Raw genomic sequence first — 26,442 nt, 5'->3', positions numbered from 1 at the left:
CATGACAACGGCAACTCAAAACCATTAACACACAAATTCCGGAATCGCAATTCGGAAATCAAAGTCGTTGCCTGATGTTGTCAACGTTGTCGTTTGCCTGGCCAAGAAAATATAAATATATATATATATATATATTTAAGGGGGAACAAATAGGGGGTATTCGAACCCATTTCAGTTCATTGGATTGCGATTAATGATATTTCACCTGCATAAATCAAAGGCAGAGACGCAGAGGTCTTCCAAATCGGAGGCAGTAAACTCATTAATGTTCATTGACTTGGGCCCTCGACCATTTCATTATTTCTAGCGTGGAATTTTGCTCGGTTGGGATCATTGTCGTTCGGGTCTGTTGGATATATATGAATCGCAAACAGACCGTACCGATGCAGGTGGAATAGTAGAATCGAAGGTGGGATTCGATTGCGGAAATCCCCTAACAAAGGAGCGCAATTAAATGTATCTGGGTTAATATCCTTGTCTTGTGGGCCATCCAAAGAAGGCGTGGTTAATTAATTAATTGGCCTTGCTAACTCTGTACGCATTAAATTATGTTATTTCAAGCAGTCCTAATGGATTGTTTTGTTATATTTCGTACTAAATTATCGGATATATACACTGGTTAAAAAAATTAGTAAATCCAAATTTTTGTATTCTATGTATTTAAATATAATATTTTCCTTTGATCATCTTTCATCCCTCGCGGTTTTTAGTTATTTAAATATGAAAATATTACAAAATTGTTGAATTTTTCATTTAACTATTTTTGAATTTGGTTTGAGTGCCTGAAAATTTAATTTAAATATAATCCATATTGTATTAAAATGGTTAGTACAATATTATTTTTTCTAATATTTTCCACATTAATTTAAATTTTGAATATTCAATCATGTCATTTAACAGGCATTGAATTTTATTTTATGATTTCAAATTGACTATTTATTAACACTGTTTTAATAAATAGTCAAACCTTTATACCCCAAACTAGGACTTTAATAGAACGTAAAAGCGTCTGGAATAATGGCTATCAAAGAAATGCAAAATGTATTAAACAAATTTTATGAAAATTCAATTTGAGAATTCACAAAAAAACAAAAAACAAACAAAATATGGCCTAGGCGAACAAGCAAGAACAAATCGCTAATAAAAATTGTGAAATATTTTGGGAAGTGAAAAATATTGCGCTTCGCGGATCGGATTTTGTTGGCTCTGAGGTTTCTCGGTCTGGCCTCAAAGGCATTGGCCGAATGCCTGCGATTGGGATAAACAAAATGCCATAAATATTACGAATAATAATACAATTTAAGTAAATAATATGCAAAGGCTGCAATTAGAGGCGATCGGCCAGCAGATCTCTGGCTCTCGATTGCCGCCTGCATTTGAGCATAAAAATTTAATTAACGCCAAATTCCTGCTGTCGCCATTGGCAGCGAAACGTCGCATTGGCTCAACAATTCAAAACAGAGAGAGCTTTCCACTTTCTAGCCCTTTCTCCTGCTTTCTCTGGGCCTCCTCTTTTTGGTTTTGTTATGAATGAACGCGAAATGTTTGCCCTTGTCCATTTGGCCAAACCACATCGATTGGTGAAAGAAGTGGCCTTGCAGTCAAAAAAATAAAAGAAACAAATGAACTGTAAACTAGCTAAAATATAAATATAATAATAATATAATAATAATATAATACTAATATAATAATAATATAATAAAAATATATTCCAGAGTGTACAATTTTAAGCGGCAAATGACATTGGCCAATTTTTCGTCCAAAAGGAAACAGAGCACATCTACAATTGACAATAACAAAAACAACACATGTGCAAGAGGTTGCGTAGGGTGAAAGGTCAAGGTTGCCTATTGAGCTTTGTCATTCCACTTAAAATGGAACTAACGTGGCTTAATGGTGCGTTTTGCTTTCTTGTGGACTTAAAGATAAATGCGATTAAAATATATATAAATATATATATATTAAAAAATAAAAAAGTTCAAATTGACATTGGAGAAAAAAAATTATTTTAGACTCGATTTTATAAGCATTTAACATATATTTTAACATAATTTCGAATAGGTGAAAACTTTTGAAGGAACAATACAATTTAACTTATCTACAAAAATATTTTTTTTATTTTAAGTTTTGTATCCCAAACAATTTTATTTTAAACTGGGCAGCATCTTTTTCCCTCAGTTAGTCCATTTCATTTGTTAGAATTGTATAAATAATTTTATAATTTGTAGAAAACAAAATATTTTTCGAGTTTGTGGAAATGGCATACGTATTTTTTGAAGATCACCCACGCACAAAACTCCTGTGGTCTCCCGCATACACACACACACACATACCCTGAAAAATCAGCTGCAATGGAGGAACTAGACGAAAGCTCCTTCAAAATAATAACAATGGCAGCAAGAAAAACGCACACACATACGCAGGATAAAGGTGCAGGAGAGAACAGCTGAGCCGAAGCTTGCGTCGGCAGCGAAAGTGCAAAAGCTCTCTCCCACTCTCTCTTTTCACCCACCGCCCGCCCCCCCCTCTCTCGCTGGTATGCCTCCTCCCGCTCTTTTGCATTAAATAATATTCGCAGGCAGCGGCGCCAACAGCGCCGTCGGCAGCGACGCAGCAGAGCAGAGCATTCCACATTCACTGGGGTTTGGCTTTCCTTTCTGTTTTAGTCAAAAACAAATCGCGCAACGGCAAACGACAGATAAACAGTCGAAATCCCAAAACAAAATCAAAATAACGAAATGAAATCATAATTTAAATTCAAAATCCAGAAACTCAAAATAACCAACACTGAGAGCTCGAATTTTTGAAAACAAAGCTCAAAAACATTTAAGGTCCCCGAATATTCGAAAAGTGTGCCGCCAAATATCGGTTCTCTATATATCGGTTTTCTATTGCCTTCATTTTTAATTTTATTTTTTTTTGTTTTTATCTGTTTGTTCGAGTGCCACAAATTTTGAACATCGTTTGTCGAAAAATAAATAAAAAATAAATAAAAATAAAACAAAAACAAAAGACGGCAACAAAAATTCAGCTAATACGAACAGCTGTGCGAGTGCCGCCTCTTCATTCTCGCTCCCGGACCCCCTTCACCCACTAAAATTAGCGTCTTCCTCTGTTTTTGTTTCGCTTTTTTCGCCCGTGTTTTTGTGCGTTTTTGAGATCGTTTGGAGGAGCGAGTTCTGAATTCTGTGCCGGTAAGAACATTTCTTGGTATTTCTTGGGGTTACACAGAGCGAAATGCATAAACTCATACTAACAGTAAAATGTATAACCCCCACAACGAAAGTATAACTTCCTTATCAAGAATTTTGTCGTACAATAAGTTCAATGGCCTTAAAGACCTTAAAATGTGAAACATTAATATTTCTTAACAATTAGAATGAAAATTCACATCAAAACCTAATATACGAGCTTTTTTGTTTATATGCCAATGTACTACAAGTGGGTTAACAAAAATTGTTTGCACATCAGTAAAGGTCTTATCTGTGATTTATCAACACATGATAGTTAAATATCTCTATCTAATATCGTTTGGTTTTAGTGGTCTTATCTATTTTTATTTTTACAAGTTATTTTATATGTTGTTAAAAATATAGCACACCAAAAAGAACCTAATTTATGACCCATTAATTATTTTTTGTTAAAATACAATTAAAATGCAGGATTACATTCAGAATAAGCCGAAATCATAATTTTTTCACAGTGCATTTGCATAGATCCATTCAAAATGAGCCATGAACAATTTGACATACTTGTGCTCGAGTGTTTTTACCGAAAAATCAACTGAGTAATCTCCGCGACAGCTTCCCAGAATAATTGGCTAAATATCCCCAACAGAACTCTTGAAAATGTTGATATAAGAAGTGTGAGCCTTATAAACAAGCGAAACAAGCGATTAACTTTGAAAAACATATATATTTTTAGTTGAAATATTGAAAATCAGATTGTTTCAAAATGAATTGCATTTTCGAGAAGAAGAAAACTTTACATATTTTAATATATACACATGAATATCTTATAACATTTCGTTTTCTTTGTTCAGAATCCTTCCCCTTTGTCATTTCTTAGTAGCACTGTTAAATTTCGTCGTATTCCATTTATTTTAACAATTTAATTTATGAGTTATTTTGTTTACTGATGCAGAAACATTTTTAAATGCATACACAGGAGTATTTACAAATTATGTGTACATATTAATTTTATGGTCTTTCGTTGGAGCTTTAATTTTACGGGAACATAAGCCACATCCAAATCCATTAAAAATCCCCTCGGGCCATAAACATTAAAAGTAAAAAAGCCGAAAATTATTAGCGATATTAATCGACTTGGCAGGATATAAATGGTTGGCTGCTGCGGCAGAATTTTTTCGCTAGAAGCCCCCAAAGATTTACAGTTTCCAGACATTAGCCCACCCCGTTTTCCGGCTTTTCCAGTGAAAAATTGCAATAAAAGAAGCCAATGAGAAGCACAATACATGTAGAAAAGAAAACAATATCTGCTTTTATGTGCTAATAAAAACCGACTAAGCAGACGCACACAACAAAGGAAAGAAAGAAAAACAAACCAAAAATTAATTAACAAAATATGTTGCACTGGCGGGCAAGGAAAAAGCAAAAAGAAAGAAGCTCCAAAGAGCGAAATAAAAACGAAATATCGTTAGCACACACAAAAAACTTTATTTCAAGAAATCGGTGGCACCCCCGCACGTATGGCAATTAATTGTTGTTGACAAAAGTCGCCAAATGCTGCTCATTTAGGCCAAATTAATGGCGATTTGCGCCTACCGTCTAAACTTTTTGCCACTGGAAGAGGAGACAACTTTTTGGCACGACAAATGTTTATATAATTGCTGACCCACTGCTGAACCACCACCCCCTCGCCAAACAAAATAGTACAAAAAAAAAAAAAAAAAACACACACACAGGCCTTGACTTGAACATCATCTCAGGCGATTTTCTATATCTTTCACATCTCAGTGCTGTAAACAATTCATTTTATAAGTTGAGAATATATTTTTATTTTGGCTATTTAAGTTGGCAAAATTTTACAGTACGATTGTTGGCACGCGATTAGTGACATCTTGGTAGAGATCTCATCCGCTCGTCAAATCAAGAAATCCCCTGTGTTCAATTCCTCAAATGAAAATCGACTAAATCGTTCAAAAGGTATGAAATGGGTTAAGTCGTTAATTATCTCAATCTATGTATTCTCGTTTTGCGTTCCTTATTAAGAGTAAAACGTATAGCCGAATCAGTTAGGTATAATTTACTATGTTTAAATCAACTTTTTATTTACGTTTTTATTAACTTATTATTATTATTATTATTAATTTGCGAACGAGTTTAAATTATAATGGATTTTGAAGTTAATTTAAACGAAATTATAAAATAAACATATACATTGCAGACTTGTTCAATTGTAAATATGTACATTACAATCTTGACACATTATCTTACAGACATTCTAGGAATTTTTCTATAGAGGCCAATGAATTCCTTTGTTAATCCTTTTAAATTCTGTTTTGCAGGCTTTCTTGGCAGTTTCCTATCGAAGGGCCTAAAAACCAATCAGCTGGTTGTGAATACGGATGAAAAGACCCTGCGACCGGTTGCACGTCTGAAGGAACCGCGCGATCTCTTCGCCCTGCCGAAGGACAAGGACAATGACTGCTCACAGCAGGCCCCCAGATGGCCGGTGGAATGCCAGGTTAGTGAGTTAGCAAGTCGAGGAGGATTTCTTCTCCCCTGACTCCAATCCCAATCCCAATCCCAATCCCAATTGCAATCACAATCCGTAATCAATTTGTCCATCGAAGAGCAGTCGAAGGACGAGGACAAGTCTAAGGCAGAGCTATCTGTCCTAGATTTGTGCCAGGGATGGGGGATGAGCTTCAATTCCTTTGACACGCACCTTGTCTGCCAGGATATCCATCCCAGGACATGCGTGCCGCGCCCCATAAATATTAATGCACATAAAAACTCGGGTGGCAGGGGTTAATAGGGTGAAGGCTCTTAAAAGGAGCAGCCACAAATCCAAAGACGTTACAGGTCAACTTCAATAAGCCGAACTGATTTAAACCAAAATGTCTAGGGCAATTTTGAGCTCAAGTAAAATAGCTTTTTATCAAATGTTTGCTCGATATAAATAATAATTTTCCATTTGCTTAACTTATTAAAAAAGACAAAATCAAAAAAAAAATGTTAAAAGGAAAATAATTGTCTGCATATTAAGTAATACTATGAAATTAAAAAAAAAGAACATTAATTTCATATAAAATAAATTTGTATTGCTAAAAATGGTTTTCTGTAAAATGTGATTTAGTTCGACTTAGGGACGTGGGACTGTAGTGCCCCTCAACCATCTTGCTTTTATGTAGGTCAAATTGCAATAAAAGGTGCACACACTAGGCCACGCCCACCGCCGCCCCCGCTTAACCCATGGCATGTGCGGTAAACGCTAGCCAAGTGCAATGAAAATCCTTTCGTTTCCGCTTTGAGATTTTATTTATTTTGTTTTTTCGCTCTTTTTTCCTGTTTTTTTTTTTTTCCTTTGCCTAATTGTTGGCCAAGTCGTTAGCATTGTTAACAATCGATTTTATTTATTTGTACTCGATTTGCATTCGATGCGCTGCCAAATTGTGTTGGGCAAATATTACACATTACACATACGCCCCGTCTGCCGCTGAATGAGAACAATTTATGGGGACCGTTTACGGGGGCATTTCAGGGGGTTTTCGGGAGGATGAATTGTGCCAGGGGTCAAACAACAAATTGGCCAACTGATTGATTAAACAGGCGGCCAAAGTGGGAGGTTTGCAATGAATCAATTGGAGGTCAATTGTTGAACAATTTGTGGCGCAATTCGAATAAATCGTAAAAACAAAAAAAATGCCCAACATTTCCTTGTCAATTAACAACCAAATATAATTGGACATAAATTCAGTTCAGAAAAAAGAACCTTAGTCGCTTTAAATTTTTAAGTTTGAAATCAAAATTAATCAAATACTAAAATTATGAAAAATAAATAAATAAATAAACTAAAGAAACATTTTAAAATGCATTTAAATATTCTTTAAGGATATTTGAAAATACATAAAAGAGTATGTCCTAACTTCATATACAATTAAAAATTTTTTTTGCCACAAAGCTTAAAGTAAAGGCAATTAAAATGAGTCGATACTAGAATTTTGTTTCACATTTCGTTAATAAATTTAATTTAAAGAACAAAACAATTGCCGACAGAAATTTACCTCAGAAGTACCATTAAAAGTTTTAAAGAAGTTAATGAAAAAAAAAAAAACACACACAAAATTAACATAATGTGGGAAATGTTTGAAATTGAATTGTAAAACCCATACTTACCACATTTGCTGTCGTTGTCCTTCGCCGTTTTACCGTCAAGTCGCTTTCTTTTCTAAGGCTCCAGGCACACACGCACACTCAAAGTTCGGCAAACTGTAAATGCAATTAAAAGAGCAAAAATAAATAATAAGTCAAGAAAGTTTTTCGCGAAACGTCTTTCCAACGCCGCTCTTTTCCTTCACTTTTTTTTTCTGTCTCGACTTTTTTTTCGTCTTTTGGCCATGACGTCCAAAATGCAAACTCAAATAAAAAGTGAAATTCGAAAAGAAAGCGCCTTCGGTGTTGAATTGACTCACTATGTTGTTGTTGTTGTTATTGTTGTTGCGCTTGCCACAATGACAATGGCATTGGCAATGGGCATGAAAAGGTTAGTTTTATTTCGCGAATTTTCATTACCAGGAAAACGAGAGGCTCACATGCTCGTAGCAGCAAGCGATAGCTGACAGCTGAAGCCGTTGGGCAAAACAAACAAGCTAATTAGTTAGTTTCATATCGTACATACACAATCACAGCGTAAATAAATAAAGCCCTAATAAGTGAGCAAAAAACGAAAGCCTCTGGCACACACGTCACATTACCGGAGAGAGAGAGAGAGAGAGAGACGGAGGTAGTGACTGAAGAAAGAAAGGGGGATTGTTACAAAAACTGACGCTGATATGTTTCAATTAAGCTATCACACACACACACACACTGATACAAGACAGACAAATGCCAGCAATTTGTTATGTATATGTGTATCACATTTGCATGTTTTATCGTCCTGTTTTTGCATAGTGTGTAAAAAACTATAAAGAAAACTTCTAAATTTTGGACAATTATATTGGAAAACTTGTATTTTAAACAAACATTTAAAAGAATTTTAAGATAGTTGTTGAAGGCAGAAATTGTATTAAAACTGAAATATTCTCATATTCTTATATAATAAATAAATAAATACAAAAAATTCTTTCAAAATTTTTTGGTGAAAAATGTATTATTTATTAAAATAAAAACAAAAGCAAGTTCAGGAAATTAATGCAAGACTTCAAATTTAAAAATTGCGAACCCCTATACCGATTGCTTGTAAATGAGACAACATTGCGTATGAGTAATGTTATGTTATTCAAACCCTGCAAAAGAATGGTGATGCACAGTGTGCAAGTTAAAATCAACTTGATTTGACTATATTAAATTAGTAAATACAAATAATATATTAGTAAATACAAATTTTATTTGAGGAAACAAAATTGGTAACGTTTCATGAAAATCAGATCAGTGTACGGACATTTCCAGCCCCCTTGCCTCTTTCTTTCTTCTTAATTTTCATTCATTTGAGAATAGATCTTGACTCACTGTGCACATCTTACATGTGTAATCATATCAAAGGGCTAAACAAATAAGCTGCTCAAGCTTGTGGGCAGAATTACAACGACGGCAAAACCAACAACAGTGAAAGGACATCAAAGCCTCAAAAACGAATGGAATATATATATATAGGGTTTGATATGAATGGATGACAGGGAGTGGGCAGCTGAGACCACCGGGCACAAAGCAAATCGTCATCGGTGACAGGATAATGAATAACTCCCACTGACATTCGCAAATTTCCTTGTCAGGGACGAAAAAACGATGAGAACTACAATGGCGAACAACATCTGTGGCATTGAATCGAAATATCACTGCCTTTAAATAGTAAGACCTTGAAAACACAACAGGTGTCCTAGCGTAATTATCGGAGTTCTATCGATCGGGGTAATTTAAAAAGTTAATAGCTAAGTGATTTTCAAATCTTGGTAATAAATAATTCAAATAGTTACCTACTAATGTGAGTAAACTGATGAAAGTACAAAAGTATAAACATCTGGTCATTGAATTCAACGTTTTGTATTTCATTTTTAAATTATAAAAATTGCTTTATCTAATAATAAAATTATTATTTTTACACTTTGTATGGTTTAAATTTAAATTAAATTTGCAGAAAATTGAATTTCGAAAATGGCCAAAAGAACAAACTAAAAATAATTAATATTTTTCATATTTAAATGAACTAAAAAACGGCTATGAAGAAAATCAATGCCAAAAATATATAAATACTTGTATTTACTTCGTTTTTTTGCTAGTAGAGGAACTTTCTTAAAAGTATTAAGTGCTGAGGCTAAACAAATCTATTAAGGTATGAAAAGATATGCCCAAATTGATTTAATAATTTCATTGTTGAAATAAACAGGATATTTAGTAAACAGTTGTTAGGAACACAATGAAATGGTGTGTCCATGTTGCAGTAAGCTGAGTTGAGGAACTCACATCTTTACTTTTAGAAACTTTGATACTGATGAATTTTGTTGTAAGAGCCATGGAAATATTTGTGCCAACTACATATTTTGCTCTCGCATTCTGCATCCAGGTCATCGAGGAGCGCATCACACACATTCCGTACGTGCCCGCTACGCCGGAGCCGCTCAACGCTCCGACGGGCAACGAGCTGAAGCCACGGCCCGTGGGCGAGGAGAATGGCATCGTGGTGTTCAGCTACAGTCCGATTAGCGCCGTCAACTACGTGAGTATCCTTTGTCCATATCTACGGCCTAACTGTCGCAGAACTTGCTCGATTTCGATTTGCATTGGAGTAATTAAACATCTGATTAATTCTATTTGATTCGATGACTAGAGTTTCTTCAATAAAGTTGTTGAGACTCTAAATATTCCGAATAATATTTCCACAACTTTTCGAAAAAAAAAGTGCTTTTAGTAAAGCTTAAATTTTGAATATATCACAAAATAGTTCTATATTTTATGGAAAATTATAACTTTAATTATTCATAGTTAATTGCAAACTTGTCTATATTTTTTAAATTAGGTTAAATAGTAAAATGTATATTAAACAGACCATAATTAACTAGATCCTTTTAAAAATGGACTTCTTTTTGCAACTTTAAAACTTTGCGTTGAATAAATAAACAAACTTTAATTTAAGCTAAATCAATTGTAATAACAAATAAGAACTCCGATTTATGATGATGTGTAATTTATTTAAAATTCTGCATTTAAAAGAATAACAAATCGAAATCGAATTAAACGTGAATTTCCTGCACTTTGCACCTGCACTAAAACGGGAAATGGGGAAAGTTGATCAATTAAAATGGGCTAAAAGCAACTAACCAACTAAATGGGAACTAACCAGCTGTTTGGAGTATTTTAAAAATGTATAAACTAAAAGTCGCGACAAATCATACAGGAAAAGCCCAAGGCGAAAAAGGAGGAGGATGAGTCCAGTGACGAATCGGACTATTCATCGGATTCCCGTCAGGATTCGACGCCCCCCAGCAGGGCTACGCCCATGCGTCTGACGGGGGGCGGTGGGTGTGCCCGTGGCAAACTGAACAGCGTGTCCAAGATGATCAACACGGTGGACAATCGATCCACGAGCGCCTCCCTAGATGACAACGATGACTACTATGATGATGAGTACGATAGCTCCGGTGGCTTTGGAGGTGGCGGAGGTGGATTTAGTGGTGAGCTTAAGGAGAAGGCCATCATTAAGAATCTCATTGAGGCCAAGAAGAAGCGTTACCAGGAGGAGGCGGAAGCGGGCACACCCACAGGCGGCGGCGGCGGCGGCGGCGGTGGAACGGCCCGAAACTCGAGGGCAGCCAGCCGTTCGGAGGCCAGCAAGGATGCCAGCGATATCGATGATATCTGGAAGAACAACACCAGTGAATACAAGCCCGCCTCGCCGCGCTACGTTCTCAGTCAGTTTGGCAAGAAGGTGGCCAAGGCAGTGATCGATAGGATGGTGGATAACGATGATCCCGCCGCCGTTCCATCAACGGGATCGCAAAAGGTATCGAACAAGTTCGCCGTCACCCCCATCAAGTTGCCCAAAACGAATATAGCCCGCTTAGAGGTGGCCTTCCAGCGAAGTGCTCGCCAGGATCGATCCGCTGCAGTGGGTTCCCAGTCGCTTTCCAAACGGGGAATCACCAAGGGCGGTGCGGTGGTGGTGATGGGCAGTACCCGTAGAAGCTCTGGCCACGGGGTGATGGAGAATGAGCATGAGGAATTCGACTCGGACATGGAGGATTCGGGCAGCGGTGATACCGTGCGCAGGACCACCGGAAGTAATTCCGCCCGGCTGGCCGGTGGCGCCGAGAAGCGTCCTTGTCCCGGTCCCGGATCCGTTTCGGATACCGAAACGCTGGTGGGAGATGAGAGCAGGAGCAGGCTGGCTGGCTGTAAGCATAGTGCGAATAATGGGGGTTTAGCAAATGGGTCCCCAGTTCGAACGATCTAAGCCTAACTAAGTTAACAATTTCCATTTTCAAAGGCTTCTATTTCGAGTCTATTTGTGGTTATTAACCCACAGTTAATCATTAATTTGCTTTATCTTTAGGATCTATTTATTTTCTCGAAAAAAAGGGGATAGTAAGTGAAAGCTTTGTTTGCAGGGTTACAATTGAAATGCATTTACATAATTAGAAGCATTACTTTTAATTTTATAAAAAACTGAATTAAAGCTGGTACACAAGTATTTAACTGTTGTTTGTCTAAAATAAATAATTACGCTCCAAATTATATATGTTCTCCAATATTAATATGTATTAAAGCAAATTGCATGGAGAGATTCACACCCATATGCCTTTACAAGTATAATCTTTATTTACAATCATGATAATAAGGTAATTTGTTTAAGTGTTTTTTTAATACAATAGAAAAAAATAGAAAATATAACCAATTTGGGGTAATTTTAGGGTAAATGTTATCCATTTAGACACCTCAGGTTTCGTTATTCTGGTTTTTGGGTGTACCTCTGAGTGTAATGAGCCTAGAAAAACGTCCCGCAACAGAGCTTTCACTGTATAGGAACCTGACGGTACTTTGTTAATCCCTACAATAACCCAATTCCCCAGCTGGTGATCCGCAGCAGCAGGCCTTCACGCGGAGCCGTCAGTTGCATGTGAGACCGCCGTTACCCCGAGCGGTACCGCACACCCATGCGGACACAGTGGCGGCAGCGGCGGCGTCGGCAGCGGCGCTCGCCAGAGGGCGCCACCGCGACAAGGACGGTTGTCTGAGCGGCAAGGACGAATCCTCACGGGGAGTGGGGGGAATGGTGGGAGCAAGAGCGGGTTCGGGCACCACTGGCACCTCAATGGGCACTAATCGCACCACATCTCCGCCTGGTAAAAACGTCTTCCGGCTGAGCAAGGATCAGCAGCAGCAGCAGCAGCAGCAGCAGCAGCAGCAGCAGCAGCAGCAGCAGCAGCTGTTGCATTCGATGGCCAGCCAGGAGACGACCGGCACCCTTAACTCCAATACAAGTACTAACCAGACAATGACGACGACGATGACCACCAACTCGTCGCAATCTTTTCTATGCTCCGATTTACCCCAAGCGCAGTTCAGTCGATCGGCCGTCGGCGGAGCCCGTTTCGTGACCAATTGTCATCCTATGAATCCCGAGGAGTACGACGGCCTGGAGTTCGAGTCGCGCTTCGAGAGCGGCAATCTGGCCAAGGCGGTCCAGATAACGCCCACCTACTATGAGCTCTACCTGCGACCCGATCTCTACACCAGCCGGTCCAAGCAGTGGTTCTATTTCCGGGTGCGACGCACCAGGCGCAAGATGCTCTACCGCTTCTCGATCGTTAATCTGGTGAAGTCGGACAGTCTCTACAACGACGGCATGCAGCCGGTCATGTACTCAACCCTGGGCGCCAAGGAGAAGAGCGAAGGCTGGCGGAGATGCGGGGACAACATATGCTACTACCGGAACGATGATGAGTAAGTTGATCCGTTAATTGTGCTTTTCAACACGATTTATTCAATTATCCAACCAAAACTTAAAAAAATAAATCCTTTAAAATTGCTTATATATAAAAAAAAAAAAAAAAAAAAAAATGTACTACCGGAACGATGATGAGTAAGTTGATCCGTTAATTGTGCTTGTCAACACGATTTATTCAATTATCCAACCAAAACTTTAAAAAACAAATCATTATATACAAAAAAAAAAAAAAAAAAAAAAAAAGTTCTACCGGAACGATGATGAGTAAGTTGATCCGTTAATGGAGCTATTCAACACGATTTATCCGATTAATCCGTTAATTGTGCTTTTCAACACGATTTATATCAATTATCCAAAACTTTAAAAAGAAAGTCCTTAGCTTGCTACATAAAAAAAAAAAAAGTTTGTCATCAGACTTTTGGATTTAAAAAGTTGTTTCATTCAGAAGTATTTGTAACTGGTACATCTTTTTTTTCCCACCAGGAGTGCCAGCAATAGCGCAAACGAAGACGACGAGGACAACTCGACGTACACGCTGACGTTCACCATCGAGTTCGAGCATGATGACGACACGGTGTTCTTTGCGCACAGCTACCCATACACCTACAGCGACCTGCAGGACTACCTCATGGAGATCCAGCGCCATCCGGTCAAGTCCAAGTTCTGCAAGCTGCGACTTCTCTGCCGCACCTTGGCGGGCAATAATGTCTACTATCTGACGGTGACGGCGCCCTCCTCCAACGAGGAGAACATGCGGGTGAGTGAGTTAATCTAATGGCAATTAATCTGCCGACAAACTTTTGCAAATAAAGTCCATATCAGAGGTAGCTAAAGTTTTAATGAGACATCATTTTAGATTTAAGTAGCTCGAATGTACCAAAGGTAAGTCGATAGCAAAGGTCCTAATGAAATACCTAAAATTAATTATTTAAACAACCGAAGGAATATGTATAACTAAAAAGTATTTTCTATATGCAAAAATTAAGGAGTTAAAGCTGAGTAAAAACTTGCAAAGCTACAGAGTTACATTTTTGTAGGATTGTAAAAACTTCTGTGACAACAAAGTATAAAAATTGTTTACCAGTAATCATATAATTTTCTAATCAAAATATAGCGACAGAAATTTTAATCTACCTTCTATATTCAAAAAATAAGAAATTAAAAGCTGAGAATATACTTGCAAAGCTAAAGAGTTGAATTTTTAAACAAAATATTTTATCTGTTGTGTAGGTATGTGTTAAAAACTAATTTTGCCACTTTATGTAATAAATTTCACTTGAGAATTATGTAAAAACTTCTGTGGCCTCATATGATTTCTAATCAATATATAGCGAAAGAAATCGATCGTTGTGTCGGCGCGTGTGCATCCCAGTGAGACACCTGCCTCGTGGATGATGAAGGGTCTGATGGACTTCATCACGGGTGATACGACGGTAGCAAAGCGGCTGCGGCACAAGTTCATATTCAAATTGGTGCCGATGCTGAATCCGGACGGAGTCATCGTGGGCAACACCCGGAACTCGCTGACCGGCAAGGACCTCAACCGCCAGTACCGCACGGTCATTCGCGAGACATATCCATCCATTTGGTATACCAAAGCCATGATTAGAAGGTAAGTGGATTAGATCGCGGTACAAAAATAATGCAATTTGTTGTAACAGTCAAATTAAATGATATAATTTGTAAATGTTAATGTTGTTTGTTATGAATATATAACAATTTTGTTCACTTTTGTTCACTTAACAGACTGATTGAGGAATGCGGCGTGGCCATGTACTGTGATATGCACGCTCACTCACGCAAACACAACATATTCATATATGGCTGTGAGAACAAACGCAACCCGGAGAAGAAGCTCACCGAGCAGGTCTTTCCACTGATGCTGCACAAGAACAGTGCGGATCGGGTGAGTTTTCCCCAGCCAATACAGGTCGAAGAGAATTATCCTAACCAGATGAACTTGGCAAAAAAAAGGCTTTGTTAACTTTTTTTAGCTTTGAAAGTTTTTTGTGTAACCACCTTTTTAGTTAAATTAAAACATATCAATCAAATTTAAAATTTAATATATTTTTTGTATATAAAACAAAATTCTATGAGTGATTTGTCCGACTTAAGTATTTAAAGCTAAGCAATCTTTTTTTTCATGTATTCTCAAAAAAATTCTAAAACAAAAAAAAAAAAAAAACAAATTAAAAAAAAAAAATATAGCATACTTTTTTGATTCCAACTTTTTCATACATTTTAACCCATGAGAGAGGGGCTTAAAACTTTTCTCCTCCTAAGTAACTGACTTCTCTGCCACTGACACCACTGTAAATGCATTCTATTTGTAGTTCTCCTTCGAGAGCTGCAAGTTCAAGATCCAGCGCAGCAAGGAGGGCACCGGACGCATTGTGGTCTGGATGCTGGGCATCACCAATAGCTATACGATCGAGGCCTCCTTTGGCGGCTCCTCGCTGGGATCGCGCAAGGGGTCGCACTTTAACACGCAGGTGAGTGCGAGTATTAGGTTAACCCCCAACCTCCACTTCCACTAGTAATTAATTATGGAAATCTGTTAAATTTGTATTCATAGGATTATGAGCACATGGGACGAGCATTTTGTGAGACACTTTTGGACTACTGCGATGAGAATCCGAACAAAGTAAAGCGGCACGCAAAGTTGTTTAAACAAATCAAAAAGATAAGAAAACGCGAGAAACGCGAACAGAAAGCATTGAAATTACAGAAAATGGCCGATCAGGGATGTATAATGAACGACAAACTGAAAGTGAAACGTTCTGTGGAGAAAAGTGTCTCCTAGGAAGGTTCCATCCCCAAAAAAAAAAAAAAAAAAAAAAAAAAAAAAAAAATAAAACACCGAACACCAAAACACACGCCTCTTTCTGTAAAACGCCAACTTGTGCCAGTTGAAATATTATTGTTAAACTATAATCGTTAATTGTATATCGTCAATCGTAATTGTAATCGCTATTGTTGTCGCCAACTCGTCGCTGCCTGCAATTTGTCAAAAAAAAAAAAAAAAAAAAGAAAAGCGCTGCTGTGCTGACCCGAAATTCAAAATCCCGAATCCATAAAAAATACATCTATACATCTTCACACATCCAAGACAATTTCAAAGACAACACACACATCGGCCAGAGCCACAGAAGTTATATGACAGATATACTCTTTCCCATATCTGGGCATATATCATCTGCATATGTATCCAATAGGGGATTATGTATGTGCGTCATTGAATTGAATTAATTTCAATGCTGTCTATTTGCGCGTACCGCCGTTTTTCTAATATTTTTGAGCACCCAGTTGCGTGGATAGAGTCACAAACCGATATACTATCCACGCAATGGGTACTTAGATTATCTATAAATATATATATATATATATACACACTACCACCTGATCCCGCACAAACGTAGCTAGAATTGTAACACCCAGCACAGCATCGCAAAAGGCACTCGAGAGAGCTCTCTATTATTATCCTAGTTACTCTAATCTAACTATAATTCGCGTTTCTTTCGATGTTGATAGCCGTAAGCGTGTAACCGTATTATTATAACCGGAGAATATTAATTTTTATTTTTAAATAAATACCATACCTATATATGATTTATTTAGTCGTCTTTTAGTTTAGCAATAAGTTTTTCGCTTTTCACAATCGCTTTTGCTGCTGCAATTTGTAATGATTGCTTTATTATTGCTGCACACACTCACAACCATTATAATAAATTTAATTTACCTTTTTTGCCAGTGTTTGATTTTTTCACTAATCCAAATGCATTAACATTTACAATAGATTTTAAATTTACTCAAACAACAGGACAGGCTACGATCCAAAATTATCGAAAGACTGATGCGAGAAGGCTCCAGTGCCGACGAGCCATTGAATATTCCCCTGTCGGATTACTCAAGGTGGGTCTTTCAACTCCGCATTTAGTTTAAACATTAAATCAAACCGACAAAGTCAATTAACATAGATGCAAATTTGTTTGTTCTTTTGTCAACTACTAACCTATACTAATCGCTTTGGCGAATGCCTTTTTTCACTATTACTAACCCATTAGTGACGAGGGCAACTGCAGCTCCAGTTCGGATAATGAGGGCAAGCACTCGATAACTGCCTCCGATCTGGAGGGCCCCTGTTGTGCCCCCACCCGAGCTCCGCCCAGTTCGCCGGAGGTGATTCACGAGATCCGAAAGGTAAGTGGAGACCCATTCCTTTCTACCTGTTTTGCTTAACCCATTTTATGCAGAATAAAAAAACAGCTCCATATGAAAAGAAATTGATTTATCATTTAAATAAGCTCTGTATGTTTATAATATGTAAGAATGGGTACTAAAGTCCGTGTTTAAATTCCACCGTTGTCTAAAGTAGTTTTTTTAACTTAGAAATATTTAAAATTGAACTAAAAAGTTTTTCTGTCGGTGTGGTATTTTTTATTATCACACAATCCAGTTACACCACTGTACAGATTTTTGTAATTAAATATATAAAAGTTCTTATGTCGGTGTGATATTTTTGTAAATTACAAAATCCAGTTATAAAAAAAGAATGCATAAATTGATCATTTTATATACACATATTTCTGTGAACGAGCAGTCAGGTTATACCCAAAGATCAGCCTTAAAACTGTCACAAAATGGGTTAAAACATATATCTTCTCGCACTGCACTTGCACCCTATTTGCCGTACTTCATCCATTCCCAAATGCAGTTTCGCATGCGACGCATGCGCAAAGTGATGCACGAGCTGGACAGGATCTACTTTACGCCGCTATTCCAGCGTAAGTTCAAAACGCTGACCACCTTGAAGAGGAGGCGTCACAAGATCGATGGTGCTGGCAAGGCGTCTCCAAATGCAAAACGTTTGCGAGGTGGAGGTGGAGGCAGTAATGCCACAGGCGATGCCACGCCCACGTCAGTGCCAGCTGCCGTAAAAGCAGCCGGATTAACCATGGAGGCCACTGCAACATCCCAACAGCAGAATTCCAGCAGGCAGTTGGCCCGAAAACCGCCGCCGATCAAAAAAGGCCAAGCGACTGGATCTCAGAGTTCAGAGAGTAGCGATAGCCTGGACACATCGCACACGGAATCTTTCCGGGATGCCGAGTGTTCCAGTGCCAGCACCGCGGCGGGCAGCAGGGAGGTCAAGCGAAGGGTCAAGGCCACCGTTGGCGGAGTGGCCAGTGGGTCCAAGAAAACGGGCAGAAAGAAGAAATTCATGCACACGGAAAAGAGGAAGCCGGTGGTCAATCAGAAACTTCACGTGGATCGCAATTTTCGGCTGTGGCTGGCCAACCGACGCATCTACATCTACCGCCGCAAGAAGGTATATGCTAAAGCGTGTCTCCCTAACGAAGTAAAAATCATTATATAATACTTCACAGCATATAAAAAATTCTTTTTTTATTTGCCCTTTTTTACCTATCAACATGTGGTAATAATAAGTAGTTGAGATTAATTAATCGAAATTTTTCAAATAGTTGCAACAAATTTTTCTGACACATAAATATAAAAATATTTAAAATGTAAAATCAACACAAAATACATGTTAAAAGAAATTCATAAAATTAATTTTGAAATAGGAACGAATCTATTGGAAACCTAATACGATTTTAAAAGGTTTATCCAGTTTCTAGTACTTTAAAATATATTAATTTTAAAAGTAACATATGTATAACACATGTTTATGGACATACATTTATAAAAGTAATTTTGAAATAAGAATGTATCTAATAGGTTTTAACAAACATTTATATTCACTTTCTAAGGCCAGCAAATACATAAATAGTTATAGATTTTAAATGAAACATTAAACACATGTTGATAGTTAAAAAAAATGTTGTATTATAAAATTGAAAGTTTGATTAGAAGTTTTTTTTTTTTTGAATATTTTAAATATTCTAAAACGATAGGCCTTTTTCATATGAAAAACAACCGAAGGATCGAACACTTCGGGAGATTATTTCTTTCAGTGTAGCAGCACCACCCAGCACGAAAGCACAACTAATTTGATTACTTCCTTTTTGGCCACCAATCTCCTCCATCTAACCCATTTAGTTCACACAGGCGCGTCGCACCAAGGTGAGAAGCAAGCCGCCAAAGAAACGTGGCGAGGTGGTGCGCACCACTCTGGACTTGCCCACAACGGATCCGGGATCGGATCTGCATTTCTCCACCGACGACGAGGAGCACTCGCCGACGACCGGACAAAATGGTTACGGAGCAGTCGCTCCGCTCCGGCACACACTGCTCCAGAGCGATCTGCAGCGGCGGTACATCGAGGAGATTGGCGATACGGTGGTGCAGAAGCCAAAGCCCGCCCACATGCCACCGGAACTGATCGTGACCACGCCCTCGAAGAGCGGCACCCCGGGCGGTGGCAAGAAACTGGATGTCTACAAGCTGACTCCGCGCACCGCACCCGAATTGGACACGGGCGGCCATCAGATGGCCATGATGCAGCGACAGGCCGGCGGAGCTGGATCATCCGCCAGACGCACCTACTCGTGGCACAATCTCGACCAGCAGGAAATACCCAGTGGTAGCGGTGGTCAGGGCAAGGTCAACTTCTACATGGGCGAAGCCAAGCCGACGATGAAGGCAATGACCAAACCGCCGCCTAGAAGGTTAGTACATTTTACATTTTGCGCGAATTCTTAAGTTTCCTATAAACTTATGCATTCTTTGATTTTTAATGATTTAAACATGACACTCTCCGATGCCTTAAAAAATCATTGCCATATAGGCTTTATAAATTTTTGGGTGTAATGCTTTCCTAAATATAGAACATTTTACATCCTACGCGAATTCTTAAGCTTTCTATGAACACATGCATTCAGAAAACAAAATTTCCTGATTTTTAAGGATTTACAGAGGACATTTTTATGTCATATAAATTCATTACCATATAGCCTTTGTTAATTTTTCAAGCTAATGTGGTTTATTTGCCCACTTTCAGAAGTGTCCCGAGCAACTTCATTCCCCAGAGAAATGGCAATGTGCAAACGGCAGATGACCTGCAGCTCAAGCTCTCGCTGAAGAAGAAAGTCTGGACGGGAGCGCACGGGGATGCGGAAGGACGACCACTGGCCTGGTACAAGGGTCACTCAATGCCAGGATCTCAAATGGCCAACGCTGCGGCGGCCATTAGAAGTGCAGGCGGTGGAGGCGGAGCCAGTGGAGGAGGAGGAGGAGGCGTCACCAGCGGAGCAGGCGGAGTAGGAGCGGGTGGAAGTGGGCATAACCGAACCATGTTCACATCCAGTGGCAGGGAGCCGCCAGTTGCCGCCGGTGGGAACGCAATGGGCGTGCCACCCGCTTTTATAGGAGCACCACGCAAGCCCAGGAAACTGGAGCAAGTGGATCTGTTCAAGTGAGTAAATGGGGATCGCCAAGGCAATCAGTCGTTTGAAATTGGAAATGTCTAATTAAGGTATATATCAAAAGAAAATGTGGGAAATGTCTCAAAAATATCCCATTTCTAAAGCAGAATTTGTACAAACATTATAAACATGTTTGTTTCACCACAGTTCAGTTAGATTAATGAATATGTTGCAATATAAATACCTAAAATAGTAGACGAAGAATTCTAATCTGATCAAACAGAGATCACCATATTATAATAATAATAATTATAATAAAAAAATGATTCCAATTTGAAAAGGACCTATTTTCTAACTATCAAATATATAGTAGTCATAAACTAGTTAATTTATAAAATTAAATGATAGTAGAGCACTCTTTTCTGATGAAACATTTCCCTTTTCAGTCCTGACATCTAGCTTTTCCAGTTGAGAGACTTAATTGCCAATTTGTCCTTCTTTTGCAGCGCCTGCTCCCAGAAACTGCTCCTGTGGCAGCAACAGGAGGAGCGTCAACGCTCCCATCCGCAGCCCTCGCAGCGCTTGATGAAGGTGGATGACTCGCACCAGCAGCACCAGCAGCAGCCACATTCAAGGGATCGGGATCGTGATCGTGATCGTGAGCGGGATCGTGATCGTGAGCAGCATGGCGCCTTCAGGCCCATGGCCAAGAAGTCGTCGGGAACGGGCCAAAGCAAAGTGATCCAGGCTTTGGTGGCAGCCGAATCGGGCGGAAAGGTGAAACGCAAGTCCAGCAGCATGATGAAGATTGCGGAAACCACGCAACTGGTGACCCGATTTGCCCGCAGTCGCAACAGTGCCGGAGGATCCGCAGTGCAGCAGCAGCTGCAGCAGCAACAGCAGATGCATCAGCAGCACCAGCGCATGATGTTCAAGGGCCAGAGTACAAGTGGCGGTGGCGGTGTCGTCGGATCCATGGCCGGTCGCATGCACTCGGCCGGGGTCATGGGTCACATGCATGCAGGCGGCAACGGCAACGGCAACGGCGGTGGCGGCGGCGGAGGACGTGCACCCAATAAATTCAAGACCGGCGGATTGGTCATCACAGCCGTGCAACAGCCAACCAATATGCCAGGTGGCAGTTCGCGTCGGATGCGGAATGCGGCCGGATTGCAGGCCAAGAGCAGCACCGGCACCTTGGGCTCATCCTCCGGCCAGCAGATGCAGTACCAGCGGAGCAACGGCAATGTCCAGGCCAACAAATCCGCCACGGGAATCTCGCTGGACACCGTGAATCTGGTGCGGAAGGTGAAGACCAAACTGAAGAAGCGCAAATCCCGCACCTTGTCCAACGGTGCATCGAAATAGTATCATCCAGAGATCCCCGATCCCATACGATCCGATCCGATCCGATCCGATCCGGAAAACCCCATATATATTTCGTTCAAAATTTTAGTCGAATTTGTTACGCAAAACAAAAACCGATAAGGAAATGATTAGCTAAATTAACTAAATAATTCATATACATATCTCTCTATCGATCTTATATATGTAATCCTATGTAATCCCGATCTCTCTGTACCTACATTTAATCCCCAAAAATAATGTTGAAAGTCCTAGTGTGTGTGTGTGTGTGTGTTGTTTTTTTTTTTCAGCTGGAAGTTTTTCTATTGAGATTTGCAATAAAACGAACAAAAAATGTGAAAACAACTGCGTTGTGTGTTTAAGGGGTGTGTGTGTGTGTGTGTTGCTCGAGTTGGTAAATAAATAATGTTTGACCGCTTGACCGAAAAATCAATTACGCACATGTCCGGCAATCGGAGGCTCAGGTCAAAAAAATAATCAAAAGGATTCCAGGCCACAGTTTACGGTAAATTTCCCGCCTACATACCTTCGGTAAATCAACTGGCGTCCCTCGATCCTTCGCACAATTCACGGCGCGGCTCCTCAGTCACTTTACCGCTCCAAAAACCACCGGAAAGCTTAAACTGGCGAAAGGTAAACAAATTATTGCCCAATTCCAAGAGTGACCTCTAGTGATGGCACTGCGATGGGGCGACCAATCGAAGGCTTTCGATAGTTCGGGTGGCGTTTGTTATCGATAGCGAACAATTGATAAGTTTTGTATATTCAAAAATTGTTTTATGCTTACATTTAACGTATACGTAATATTCATTTAAAATTAAATTAAATCTTTTTTATTTAAATCAAACTCGTCTTTTTTATACTTACCATTGTAAATAAACATACAATATATGTATTATCGTTGCTTTAATATAAATCGTGGTTTCAAGCATTTTCTATTAGTAACGTATACGTAATATTTATACAAATTCGAACTAAAATATAAGGTTCGAAAGTTAATAATAAAATATCAAGTCATAATAATAATTTGAGAAAAATAACTGCATTTGTATTGTAAAGTGAATTTCATTTTCATTCAAATTATTTAAATTCAATTTAAACATTTAATGAATTCACAAAAATTGAAGAGTTTGTCAAGTAAATGTTACGTTTTCCAAAAATATTGGTTAAAGACTTTATTAGTAAACAAACCCTTGGAAATGTATTTGCGCTTTCGGATCTAAATACGACCGAAATCAACTCATGAATTTAAGTTCACAGATATACACTGCAATTAAAATGATCAACCAATAGTGGTCCATACCGTCCAATACGATTAGTACTTAGATTCGATTTATATTGTGGAATGCAGCGCCCTAGGCGCCTTTGTTTATTTGATTTAATTTATTTGTTATATACCCAAGCCATTATGCTAGATTAAACTACGTACACATGCATGCGGGACGTGTCTGTCTTTCCGTGTGTGTGTGTGTGTGTGTGTGTGTATAATGTATACTGGTTAAGTGTTGTGTCCTGGTGGCCTTTCTCCTGCTCATCATCATCATATAATCATATCATCCTGACCATTATTATCCTTATCTCATGCTCATAATCATTTTTTCCTGCGGGCGGGGAGGGGGAAGCAGCATTGATTTAACTAATTCTATGTGTCTACGAATAAATAGAGTAAACGCAAGGCTAAAAACGAGAAAACGAAACGCTTAAATTCCGCGAAATTCAACTGAGACCATCACTAAACATTGACGGCATTCTGCAGAGCTGTCTTGTCATCCACAATGATGTTGGCCGCCGTGGTGGTTGGATTGGAGCTGAGCAGCTGTTTGGTGGACGAGCTGGAGGAGTAGCTGTCGCTGGAGCTGCGCGTTGAGGCCGAATTACCGCTGATCGGGCTGTCCAACATGTCTGGGATAGGTATAGAAATCTGGCTTTTAACACAAAAAGAGAACTACTATTGAATTGAAATCGCAACCCACCTGGAAGGGAGCTCACGTTGTTGGACTTCAAATCCACGACCGTTGTCACCGAACCGGAGCCCACCATGTTGCCCACCGAGGTGGACTTCTTGTGCAGGTTCTTCTTCACCGCACTGCTAAAGCCGACGACTACTGGTCCCACTCCAGTTGGTCCGCCCACCGATCCAACACTCCTGCCCACGCCCACGCCCAGGCCGCCATTGCTGCAGCCTCCCGCGCCCAATGGATCAACACTCTTGGCCCGCTCCGTGGGGCACAATGGGCTCAATATCGAGTTCTGAGTATCCTCCGGCGTGTAGTAATCCGAATCCTCGGCCGTGGCCTCGACGGGCGAAGATGCCCCGCCACCGCTAAGTTCTGGCCTCGGTTTGGAGCGCTTCAGTGAGGAGACCTTTTTAAGGCTCGACTCCTCGCTTGGGGTATCACCACCGCCACCAGCGCCACCAGCACCACCAGCACCACCACCGCCACTCTTATCCACTTCATCCGCCTCCAGACAGGCGACCACTTGCTTCAGCGATTTGCTAGACATATTCTTGCTCTTGCTGCCGGGCGATAGCAACGGTGATAGCTTCTCGTTCTCGCTGTCCACATCGTCGTCGGTGTTGGCAGAGCCATCGCCACCGGATCCAGCCATGGATCTGGGATACTTGCGCTCATTGACGATCTGCAGCTTATCCTGTTTGGCATCCGGCGATGTGGATGCCCCCAAAGTGGGCGATGTACAGGTGGCCGCACTGGATTTCTTCGGATCGCTTTCAATCTCCACGGAATGTGTGGATGAGCCGTTGGCATTGCCGCCGGATTGGTTGGTTATGGTGCCCACCTCACTGGTCGACGTGCATGTCGAGGCGTTCTTCTTGATCTTCGGCCGACGCTGGCTGCTGGACTTGATGGGCGAGGTGGCCTTGATGTCGCCACTGGTCATTGTCGAGGCGGCCACCGTGGCGGCGGAGTCTGTGATGTCGTGATCACTGGTCCTGAACGGCAGAAAGATATATAAATAAACAGAATCGAAGAAACCCAACGTTACTCACCTGGCCCTGGCCACATACTGCGGTGGTCCGTTGAGCGCCTCGATCAGCGAGACGGGAATGTAGCCCGGCGGCACATCCACCGGTGCCGGCTCCCCGGCCGTCGATGTGGGCGTGTTCTGGTGCAGCACATGCGTGCTGATACCCTTCTGGACAGCCCGAATTTGGAGTAGAGCTCGAAACGGAGCCCGACAGATGGGGCAGTTGTTGGCCTGGTAGCGCAACGAGTCCGCACACGAATTGCACAGGCAGAGATGACGGCAGGGCAGGATCAGTGTGTCCCGGGTCTCACTCATACAGATGACACACTCGCTGCCATGATCGTCGATCTCCTCGTCCAGGGATGTCTTGTTCACCGCCTTGTTCTCGATGCCGTAGATCTCCTGCAGCAGATAGCACAGGCCATCCACGAAGATCTTCTGCTTGAGGGCGCGCAGCACATAGCTGCCGTTCTCCGGATGATGATCGATCACACAGATGGTGGTGTGCGACTGGCGGCACTCGTCGCTGCCCTCCTCCACCACACAGTGGATGGCCACCGGGTACTGTTCCCGGCCGGGGCTATAGCCCAGCTCATCCTCGGGCATCTGCTGCGGATTGAAGACATGGCCCGGCTGCGAGAAACACTGATTGATGCCCTTCTCGTAGTGATACGTCTCTGAGGTGAGGCCCTCGCGCGGCACCAGCGTCACGCCGCTGGGACTGACGTCCTCCGAGCAAAAGTAATAGATGGTAATGGCGCATTTGGCGTCCGAATCGAAGGTGAACTCGATGTTGTACGAGCATGGTGGCGGTGGTGGCGTTAAATCGGCATCACCGCCACCCAGACCCATGGAGCACAACACATTGCCGTCCACATCCTCGATGGTCACATTGGATTTCTCCTTGTCCAAATCCAGATCCCGGTCGATTTCCTTCATCTTGGGCTTGTCCAGCATGCCAGTGCCCAGTTTCTTGTCATTCAGGGTCTTCACGAAACGCACCGACTCCTTGCGTATGTTGACCAGACTTTTCAGGGTCTTGGTCGGTTCGTTGGCCTGCGGCGGTGGATACGGAAAGGCCGTGGGCCGATTGCCCAGGAAATTCAGATCCGCATTCTCGCCGAACAAGTACGATTCCGGTTGGGGCGTGTCGAAGCGCTCACCGCCCATAATGAAGTGGGTGCCAAAGAAGTTGCCCATTCTCGGTGGATATTTGTAGGCATTGTTAGTGCTCGGATCCGCCTCCTCCACTGCCGCATTTTGCCTGCTCACAAAGTTACCCATTTGATCAGTGGTCAGTGGTCGGTGGTCAGTGGTCACTGGATGCTTCCGATATCCGATTTGATCCAATATAACCGATGCTTTTCTCTTTTCTTTGCTTTATTATTATCTAGTTTTTTTTTCCTCCTTTCTTTTAGAGCTGCCAAACAATCGACAGTGCATGTTATCGATATTACCGATAGTGACGATAAAGAGGTCAACCAAAATATCAATGTATCGATGCTTTTAACGGTACAAAAAATCTTCTTTAAAAACCGTTGTAAAATAATTGATTTTCAAATTTTAAAAATGTTGTAAACAAACTGTTATATAAAAGTAAGTAAATAAGTTTGGTTAACCAAACTTGTGTTTGTTTTAA

General features: G+C 40.6%; 3 protein-coding genes across 5 annotated transcripts in view; 1 reads left to right on the top strand and 2 right to left on the bottom strand.

Annotated features, from left to right (window-relative positions):
- The window catches only part of LOC108138502 (cytosolic carboxypeptidase Nna1), a 31,581-nt gene extending 9,421 nt beyond the window's left edge, over window positions 1-22,160 (top strand). The window contains exons 2-16 of one of the 3 annotated variants that reach the window (XM_041710763.1): window positions 5,528-5,706; window positions 9,745-9,897; window positions 10,576-11,181; window positions 12,739-13,121; window positions 13,609-13,882; window positions 14,457-14,737; window positions 14,872-15,031; window positions 15,459-15,617; window positions 15,701-15,895; window positions 16,922-17,037; window positions 17,190-17,325; window positions 17,840-18,454; window positions 19,186-19,754; window positions 20,087-20,500; window positions 20,957-22,160. In XM_041710763.1, the coding sequence (XP_041566697.1) occupies window positions 5,528-5,706; window positions 9,745-9,897; window positions 10,576-11,181; window positions 12,739-13,121; window positions 13,609-13,882; window positions 14,457-14,737; window positions 14,872-15,031; window positions 15,459-15,617; window positions 15,701-15,895; window positions 16,922-17,037; window positions 17,190-17,325; window positions 17,840-18,454; window positions 19,186-19,754; window positions 20,087-20,500; window positions 20,957-21,818 (5,102 nt within the window). In that variant the 3' untranslated portion in view covers window positions 21,819-22,160. Of the gene's footprint in view, window positions 1-5,527; window positions 5,707-9,744; window positions 9,898-10,575; window positions 11,182-12,738; window positions 13,122-13,608; window positions 13,883-14,456; window positions 14,738-14,871; window positions 15,032-15,458; window positions 15,618-15,700; window positions 17,038-17,189; window positions 17,326-17,839; window positions 18,455-19,185; window positions 19,755-20,086; window positions 20,501-20,956 lie in introns of those variants that run through there. The other 2 variants (XM_017260736.2, XM_041710762.1) reach the window with 2 other exon arrangements.
- Window positions 1-22,466, bottom strand: part of LOC108138504 (glutamine-dependent NAD(+) synthetase) — a 42,165-nt gene extending 19,699 nt beyond the window's left edge. Inside the window, exons 1-2 of the mRNA XM_017260738.2 lie at window positions 22,342-22,466; window positions 7,362-7,454 (exon numbers count right to left, since the gene is read on the bottom strand). The gene's annotated coding sequence lies outside the window, so the exon portion shown is untranslated. The remainder of the gene's footprint in view (window positions 1-7,361; window positions 7,455-22,341) is intronic.
- A 681-nt stretch (window positions 22,467-23,147) lies between these two features.
- Window positions 23,148-26,247, bottom strand: LOC108138570 (E3 ubiquitin-protein ligase MGRN1). The gene is made up of 3 exons (XM_017260850.2): window positions 24,826-26,247; window positions 23,789-24,768; window positions 23,148-23,717 (listed from the first exon to the last, which is right to left on the bottom strand). The coding sequence occupies exons 1-3, from the start codon at window positions 26,085-26,087 to the stop codon at window positions 23,548-23,550; spliced, it is 2,412 nt and encodes an 803-aa protein (XP_017116339.1). The 5' UTR covers window positions 26,088-26,247; the 3' UTR covers window positions 23,148-23,547.
- Between the last annotated feature and the right edge of the window lie 195 nt (window positions 26,248-26,442).

Source organism: Drosophila elegans, unplaced genomic scaffold (assembly GCF_018152505.1).
Source record: "Drosophila elegans isolate 14027-0461.03 unplaced genomic scaffold, ASM1815250v1 contig_149, whole genome shotgun sequence".
NCBI classification, from domain to species: domain Eukaryota; kingdom Metazoa; phylum Arthropoda; class Insecta; order Diptera; family Drosophilidae; genus Drosophila; species Drosophila elegans.
Note: the sequence above shows the minus strand (reverse complement) of the source record. Positions and strands in the feature narration are given on the sequence as shown.

Bases quoted from the DNA above. Each gene is read 5' to 3' on its own strand.
- LOC108138570 (XM_017260850.2), bottom strand. From the start codon at position 26,087: ATGGGTAACTTTGTGAGCAGGCAAAATGCGGCAGTGGAGGAGGCGGAT. The intron at 24,769-24,825 runs GTGAGTAACGTT...TCTGCCGTTCAG, and splicing joins CAGTATGTGGCCAGGGCCAG to GACCAGTGATCACGACATCA. The intron at 23,718-23,788 runs GTGGGTTGCGAT...TACCTATCCCAG, and splicing joins CAACGTGAGCTCCCTTCCAG to ACATGTTGGACAGCCCGATC.